The sequence below is a fragment of the Panthera leo genome, chromosome E2, assembly GCF_018350215.1.
Source record: "Panthera leo isolate Ple1 chromosome E2, P.leo_Ple1_pat1.1, whole genome shotgun sequence".
Lineage (NCBI taxonomy): Eukaryota > Metazoa > Chordata > Mammalia > Carnivora > Felidae > Panthera > Panthera leo.
The window spans coordinates 8,388,189-8,396,517 of NC_056693.1; the positions used below are offsets into that span (position 1 = coordinate 8,388,189).

The 8,329-nt window shown below is 56.6% G+C and overlaps 1 protein-coding gene across 1 annotated transcript; it reads left to right on the forward strand.

The window, feature by feature from the left end:
• Positions 1-704: 704 nt before the first annotated feature.
• Positions 705-4,636, forward strand: RRAS (RAS related). The gene is made up of 6 exons (XM_042920164.1): positions 705-857; positions 2,784-2,871; positions 3,002-3,104; positions 3,189-3,297; positions 4,079-4,197; positions 4,275-4,636. Exons 1-6 carry the CDS (start codon positions 705-707, stop codon positions 4,357-4,359), a joined length of 657 nt encoding a protein of 218 aa, XP_042776098.1. The 3' UTR covers positions 4,360-4,636.
• Positions 4,637-8,329: the final 3,693 nt, after the last annotated feature.

Here is an 8,329-nt window from a genome sequence, read left to right on the forward strand (position 1 = left end):
TGATCTCACGGCCCCTCCCTGTCCCGTTACGCGGCTGTCCCCCCTCCAGGGCCCCATCTCCCCTCCCAGTCTGTCTTCCGCTTGGCTGGGACTCCGGGAACCGGAAGCCTGGGTCCCTTAGCGGGCGGAGACTCCAGCGTCCTGCCTAGACACCCGGGTCGGAAGCCTGGCTAGGATCCCAGGACGTAGGTGGAGCTTCCCCTCAAGACCTACTCCTTCCTCCGAGCGCGCCTATATACGGCCGCGCGCGGGTCCACGAGCCCCGCCTACTAAAACGAAGCCTCGGGGACGGTGCCCGGAGAAGCAGTCTCCGGGCTCTTCATTTGCATAGCACCTCCCCGAATGATCTTCCCGACCCGTCGGTCGAAAGAGTGAGAGCGCTTATTAGCATAGCCCCGCCCCCAGGGGCCCGCCTGCTGAGAGCGCGTGGCGCTGCTCTGGGTGAGCACAGTTCTTTCATTAACATATTCCCGCCCCATTTGGAATTCCCCTTCACAGCGATAGCCTTTCCCCTTCCCTTATTAGCATAGCTCCTCCTTTTCCCTGGCCTTGCCTCCTCCCAAGTGTCCCAAGACTCGAGTCCTTCGAGCCCTTCTCTCCGGAGCTCATGATTATGCAGTAGCCTTATTAGCGCGGCCCGCCCCTAGGCCCCGCCCGGCTCCCCCCCCCCAGGCAGTAGCGGCGGCGGCGGCAGCGGTGGCGACATGAGCAGCGGGGCGGCGTCCGGGACTGGGCGGGGGCGGCCCCGGGGCGGGGGGCCGGGGCCCGGGGACCCCCCACCCAGCGAGACACACAAGCTGGTGGTCGTGGGCGGCGGCGGCGTGGGCAAGAGCGCACTGACCATCCAGTTCATCCAGGTAGTGGGCCCTCACCCGGGGGGGTGTCCCCGGGACCCAGAACTGAGCTCTTTCTGAGACCCCTATTTCCCCTCGATCCATCACTGAGCACCTCTTATGAGACCTTCTAATCTTAAAAAACCCCCTCAGATTGTGACCCTGAGCCCTCCCAGGGCCTCCACCCCTTCCACCCCCTACACAAGGGGCATATACTGGCATCCTGAAACCCACCATCCCTCCTCCCAGTCCCCCGCTTCCCTGCTGACCTGGGCATCTCCTGGGAGCATCCTAAATCCAGAAGTCACCCCATTTAGACCCTAAGCACTCTCATAGGGGCCCCCACCCCCAGGTGCCACCTTCTACCCTGAGCCCCATCTCCCCCAAACCCCAGATCCCAGCTTCCTGCCTGAGCCACCCAGAGCCTAACTGGGAGATTACCCCAGCCTAGATGCTTAGCTCCCTCAGAATTTAGAAATTATGCCCAGACTGCCTGGGACCCATCTGGGACCATCCAGTCCTGAGAGAGGCACTCTTAGACTCAAGGGATTTCAGAAACATCAGTGCCCCTTGGCCATTCCAGAGAACTGTAAGACTACAAGTCCTGGGGATCCCCCATCCCCCAAGACCCAGACCTCCCCCCTCTCCCCAGGGAAACCACCCACTCGTCCATCTTGAATTTTCCTCCACTCTAAATCCTTGAGCGCCTCTCCGAAACCTTGGCTAGCCCCCAAATCATCTCCATCTAGGAAGCCCCAGATTCTTGACAACCCTGGAAAGACCTGCTCTTTGAGAGTTTCTTTGACCCTATAAATGCATCTCGGGGTGTTTGAGACTCTCTAGATATGCACCTATATTCTATGACAAACCTCCCAAAAGTGCACCTTTGGGGCTCTCCCCCGTTCTCACTCCTGAGCTTCTCCAGTTGTGTTCTGAAGACACGCCCCTAGTCCCCCCATGGGGGGGGCCTGGTCCTACACCCTCCCTTCAGGACAAGCCCTCACCAAGCACCCCCACCCCCTACCAACAGACAGGATGCAGCCCTCAGTCCCCCAGCTGCCAGATCACCCCTTCTCTCCTGAAAGATCCACCCCTGCCCAGGAAACCTTCACCCCATTCCCAAGGGAAACCCTCCCACCTTAGAAAAACCTTAAAAATTAGGTATCTGTTTCTGAGATGCTACCGCAGAGGCCCCTGGGCCCCAGACCCCTTGAGAGCCCCCAGCCAGTGCCTGCATGGACACCCTGGCCTATATAGAAAAAGGCCTCAGCCCTGGGCCCCTTGCACCCAGGGGCAGACCCAAAGCTGGCCAAAGGCCTGGCTGGAGGCTGGCCTGACCCAGGCAGGAAGGGAGGGGCCCAGACTTTGGGCGGGGCAGTTTCTCTACTGCTGGATTGGAATTGGGACCTTCCCCTGGGAGGAGACACTAGAAGCTGTGGAGGAGGAGGAGGGAGAGGGAGGAGGAGGAGGAAGAAGAAGGAGAAAAAAAGAGGGAAGGGGAGGAGGAAGGAGAGATCTAGTCAGGCAGATATTCTGGACAATAGCTCCCAATAACTGAGCACCTACTATATCCAGGCCATACATTAAATGCTTAACAGGAATTTCCCCGAAGCTCACAAATACGGGATTAAGTGAGTCCTATTTTTATCCTTAATTTCCAAATGAGGAAATTGAGTTTCAGAGAGGGGAAGTGATTTGTTCAATGCTGCACAGCCAGGACATAATCATGATGTAGGAGATGTATTTTATACTAGAAAGAGAGGACCAGGAGAGATTCAGAAAGGAGACAGGGTAGGGTGGGAGGAAGGGACAGAGACCCACAGAGAGAGGAACGGGGACCCAGAAAGAAGGGGGGAGGCAGAGAAAGGCAGAGCCCAGGGGCAGGGCTACATCATCTCTGCTGCAGCACTGAACGATGAGCAGTAACAGTGTCTTCTCCCTCCCCACCAGTCCTACTTTGTGTCTGACTATGACCCAACCATCGAAGACTCCTATACGAAGATCTGCACTGTGGATGGTGTCCCGGCCCGGCTGGACAGTGAGGGCGAGGGAGGCAGGGAGCGGGTGGGGGGATGGTGGTGGGGCTGAGGGCTCCTGGCGGGGGGGTGGGGGGGGGGCGGCCAGTGGGAACCCCATCCCCAAGGCAGCCCCTCTCCGCCCGTCTGCAGTCCTGGACACTGCAGGCCAGGAGGAGTTCGGTGCCATGCGGGAGCAGTACATGCGCGCTGGCCACGGCTTCCTGCTGGTGTTTGCCATTAACGACCGGCAGAGGTGAGGAGTAGAGGGCGGCGGAGCGGGGGTGGGGCGTGGGGCGGGGAGGGCGGCTAGACCTCACACCTCTGGCTTCATCCGCAGTTTCAACGAGGTAGGCAAGCTTTTCACGCAGATCCTCCGAGTGAAGGACCGAGACGACTTCCCCATCGTGTTGGTTGGGAACAAGGCAGATCTGGAGACACAGCGCCAGGTCTGGGACCCCCTCCCCCCTCCCTGCCCCACCCCGGGGGACCGCATCTCAAGCCTGGGAGGCTCCTTCCTGGGCTGCCTCCTCCAGCTCCCCTGGTCCTGCTCCCTCCACGGTCACACGCCATCACTAAATGTGTTGCTCCCAAAAGTTGGATCTCCTGAGTTCCCAGCCTTGCACACAGGACTTCCCAGGAGAGATGGCTGGACGGCAAAAAGGGCACCTGCCCCCCATCCCCAGGTCAGCCAGCCCCAACTCTGCTCCCTCGCCACCTCTAGTCAGCCTCTCACCCTGCCCCCCACTGCGCTGGCCCTTTCCCTGCTCACGAGCCTCCCTGGCTCCCCAGCGCCCCCAGGAGAGAACTCCAGCTCTTCCACAAGAGGTGATACCCACCGTGTCTGGTCCCTTCCTTTCTGTTCACTCCACTTCCTATACACAGAGACTACGTGATTTCTACACAGAACTCATCTTTTAGATCAAGCTTTCGGGGGGTTCCAGCCTTCTGAGCCTTGCTCAGGCCTCTCCAGGGAACACCCAGACTTCCCTGAGGGGGGGGAACTGTTATCTGACGTTCAGAAGGACAAACGTCTCCAGAGCCTTCCCTGACTACTTAGGTGGTGCTGAGCCCTCTTGGCATGTCCCCCGTGAGCCTCTGGGAACTTTTCCCTTGAGCCCCCGCACTGCGTAACCCCCATTAGAGCATATAGTGTGATTTTCCGCCTCCCTCGGTTGGGACCCACCCTGAGTGCAGACACCCGACTCCTTCCTGTGTCCCCCCTCCCAGGTCCCCCGATCTGAAGCCTCTGCCTATGGCGCCTCCCACCACGTGGCCTACTTTGAGGCCTCGGCCAAACTGCGCCTCAATGTGGACGAGGCCTTCGAGCAGCTGGTGCGGGCCGTACGGTGAGCGGAGCTCCTCCCCTTCCGGTCATCCTCGTCCTCAGCTCCTGTGACCCAAACTCACTAGCTTCTTCCCACAGGAAGTATCAGGAACAAGAGCTCCCGCCCAGCCCACCCAGCGCCCCCAGGAAGAAGGACGGGGGCTGTCCCTGTGTCCTCCTGTAGCCCCGGCAGGCGGCGTGAGAGGAGCAACCAGCACGAGCTCTTGGGACCAGCTGCCCTCACCGAGCCTCAGTTTCCCCATCTGGGTTTCCCAGGATACACTACACCCCCATCTGTAATTCCTGGCTTCCTCCAGGACATCGCCACTGTGTGCCTTCTGCCAATATGCCTCCTTTCCCCACCCGAGCCCCTTGTTGGGGTGAGGGGCTCCCGGGCATCCGGGTCACTGCTGTATATAACTCCCCTCTCCACCCCTAGGGAAATAAACGTCACTGCCAATGTCAGAAAATGCTTTTTAGAACGGTTCAGGGGTGGTGGGTGAACTCAGGACACACCTACAACCATCCGATCTACAACCCTTTGCTTCTTGGGGAGGGAGGTGCGCAGGGGCCAGAGAACAAGCCAAGCAGGTGTCTGGACTCCTGCTTCATCTTCAACGGGACCACTCTGCCTTTTGTGTTTTGGTGGCACGGGGTTTAACATCTGAAATGTTTTTTGGGTTTTTTTTTTTCCTGTTTGCTGTAAAGTTCTAGAACAGTACTGTTCAACAAGGTAGCCAGTAGCTACAGGCAGGTTTTTAAATTTATTGGATAGTGGTGTTCCAGAAGATTCCAGAATCTTGGAAACAGGCAGCCACTACAAACCCTGCCTGCCTCCTAACCACCCCCAATACATATTGAGAAAGACATTTTGGCTGCAGAAAGAAGGGACAGGTGGGTGGAATGGTGTCCAAGCAGCTGGCTGGCAAGTTCTCAGTTCCAGAAAGTTCCCAATTGGGCTGACTTCAGAGTCCAAACCCTCAATGACCTGGGGGCCAGCGTAGACACATCTCATTTGGGCATATGTCCTAGGAAGGGCTGAAGCGTGGGGCATCATAAGGCCACCCAAACAAGTTGCTAACTCGCTTGTTTGGGAGCCCTTGCATGCCCCCCATTCGACCCAGGACCCCCAATTCTGTGCTCTATTTGCTAACCTGAAACGCTGGCGCCAGACCTGGAGACCACCACGTGCCCCATCTCCCATGCCTGACAAGCGTCCCTGAACCCCAACACCTGGTCCACACACCTCCACTTGAGAATTGTCACCAATGATCTCCTCCCTGTCTCCCCGTATCTGCTACGTTTGGACAGAATCGCCGGGCCCGATTCCAAAGTCCTCCCCTCACACCCACCCCAGAACCCACTTCCTGGTTCAAGGGGAGACGAGGGCCCTCAGCAGCACCTCCATCTTCTCAGCTGTAAAATGGGGGTAATCACAGAGCTACTTCGGAGAGGTCTTTAGGAACCGGATCTGCACCCAGAAGACAAACACAGAGCTGGGAATATTGTAAACGCTCTTTATCAATGACGGAGGCCCCGCTGTCCTCCTCTTGCCCCAGAACCATGAATGTCCCTCTGTATTCCAGATTTGAACAATGATTAGCTAAATATCCCTTTCCGGGTTTCATTATCACAGAATCCTTGGCCTGCATTCAACCTTCCGCCTTGGGAATAAGCAAGGCTCCAACGTATTGTGTGCTACATGTTCACTCCCTCTACCCTGACAGGGAGGGAATGGGGGGGGGGGTGGAGTGGGGCGGTTCTATCACTTTCCAAACAAGGTCTGACATCGCCACCTAACCCCAGCCAGAGGCGAGGCGCTCTCAGCAGGGGCCAGTGGAGTCCTAGGCTGATGTCCCTTCCTCTCCCTGGGTCCCCGCCAACAACTGCGCGTACAGGAGACCCGAGTCTTTTTTGCATTGTCGATCAGGGCCAAATTCTTGGCTGGGACACCCTGCTTCTTGAAGGACAAAGATGCACTTCGAAGAGGTGACCAAAGCTACCGCTTACGCCCAGCAAAAGGCACACGTACAGACCCACGCGACAACTGGCAGGCCATTTTCGGAAGGCTTGCGATCACCACCGTTCCAGAGCTCATCAGACAACAGTGAAGAGGCTGGCCTGGCCTAGTTGGCGGCTCTCTAGGCATGTGCATGCCTGTCCCACAGTTCCTGCCCTCCCCTGGGCTCTGGCGGGTCCTGCCAATGATTTGAAGCCTCTCGGGCTTTTGCTGTCCCTCCTTATCCATCTTTGCATCCTCTTCCCTTTCTGCCACCTCTTGGACTTCCAGCAAGCCCCTTGGGCTCGCCTGCCATGCGGAACGGGAGCTAAAGGCCAGGCGGTGCCAAGTGCATCGAACGCTGTTTTCCTTCACGTTGACAAAGTCCATTTGACAAATGACGAGACTGAGGACAGGGGCTGGGATCCAACTCACCTGGTTAGTGCTGGAGCTGGCATTCAAATTCGGGCAGTTGAATTCCAAGGTCCAACCACAAGGTACTCCTGCCCCCAAAGGGATGATACTGCCCCACCACCCACCTTCTGAACAATCCACCCACTTTGTACAGCAGAGCTCCCGTGGGAGATCATGGTGATCTCGGAGGCTTTGGCTCTTATTTGACGGAACAGTCCAGAACCTTGAATATGCCACTGCCTCTCAGTGGCTGCACCCCAATGTGCTACAGGCCATGGTTCAAGGACACCAGTGGTCCGTCCTTACCCCTCCAAACTCAATTCTAGAAAGCCCACGGCCCAGGGGCACCTGGGTGGCTCAGTCAGTTGAGTGCCTGACTCCAGCCTTCAGTTCGGGTCACGATCTCGTGGTTCATGGGTTCAAGCCCCACAATGGGCTCCACGCTAACAGCATGGAGCCTGCTTGGACGCGCTCCCCTCTCTCTCAAAATAACTAAATAAACTTAAAAACAAAAGCCCACGGCCCACCACTGAGTCCCATTAAGATCCTTCAGCGTTACCGTAAAACCAGCAGAATCATTAATATTGGCCTAGACGATATCCAAGGTTGTAGAACAAACTGGGGCTCTTCCTCGATTTCACCAGGAAGGGAACCCATCTAGAATGCAGACGGTCTACCCTTAAATCTTACACCAGGTCAACACCTGCCGCACACCTATCATCACTGCTGAAGCCAGGGTTCTAGAATACCAACAGTCTGTTTTGGACAACTGTCCAGGCTCTAGAATGACAACAGCTTACTCACTACTTTCTAAAGCCAGGTTCCAGTTGACCTCCAAAGGTTTAACTTTAGAACACTGCTCCTCCAACTTGAGTGTCTATTAGAATCCTCCCAGGATTTTACTAAATAGTGGGTTCTGACTCAGCAGATCTGAGACTCGGCCCGAGCTGACGTTTTCTAGAAGGTCTCGTGGGACAACGGACATCACTCCAAGGGCGGCAGTCCTTGAGGACACTTTGAGCAGCAGCACATCTCAAGAACCCAGGAATCCATCCACCACTCCGTCTACTGGCCTCTCAACTGCCAGTCTGCTGGTGACCTTGGAGCTTCAGGGTTCAAGAGCACAAGAGACCCACCCTTCAGTCTACATTAGGCAACCCTCAAAAAGCTGGTCAACTCCCTACACCTGCCACAGCCTGTACCGGTTTAAAAACACATCTAAGAATTCCTATCCTTTTCCTTCCTCAAAGCGGAGCTGAATTGCCCTCTGAGTGGGTACTGGGTTTAATAACTCCCTTTCGATGAACAGTATGGATGAAGCAATGATATATTAGGACATAAAGGTCCTGTGGCTTCCTCCTTGCTCTCTCCCTGGGAAAAGCCAGCTGGCATGCTGTGAGGATACTGAAGCTGCCTCATTGTGGGGTCCACACGGCAAGGAACCGAGGCCTCCGGCCAACAACTGACCTGCACGCCTTAAAAGTAGATCCTTCGAGGTGCCTGGGTGGCTCAGTCAGTTCAGTGTCAGACTTCGGCTCGGGTCACCATCTCACGGTTCGTGAATTCAAGCCCCGAGTCGGGTTCTGAGCTGACAGCTCGGCGCCTGGAGCCTGCCTCGGATTCTGTATCTTCCTCTCTCTCTGCCCCTCCCCCACTCACACTCGGTCTCTCTCTCTCTCTCTCCCTCTCAAATATAAACAACAACAACAAAAAAAAAAGTAGACCCGCCAATCCCAGTCAA

Bases quoted from the DNA above. Each gene is read 5' to 3' on its own strand.
- RRAS (XM_042920164.1), top strand. From the start codon at position 705: ATGAGCAGCGGGGCGGCGTCCGGGACTGGGCGGGGGCGGCCCCGGGGC. The intron at 2,872-3,001 runs GTGAGGGCGAGG...GCCCGTCTGCAG, and splicing joins TGTCCCGGCCCGGCTGGACA to TCCTGGACACTGCAGGCCAG. The intron at 4,198-4,274 runs GTGAGCGGAGCT...TTCTTCCCACAG, and splicing joins CAGCTGGTGCGGGCCGTACG to GAAGTATCAGGAACAAGAGC.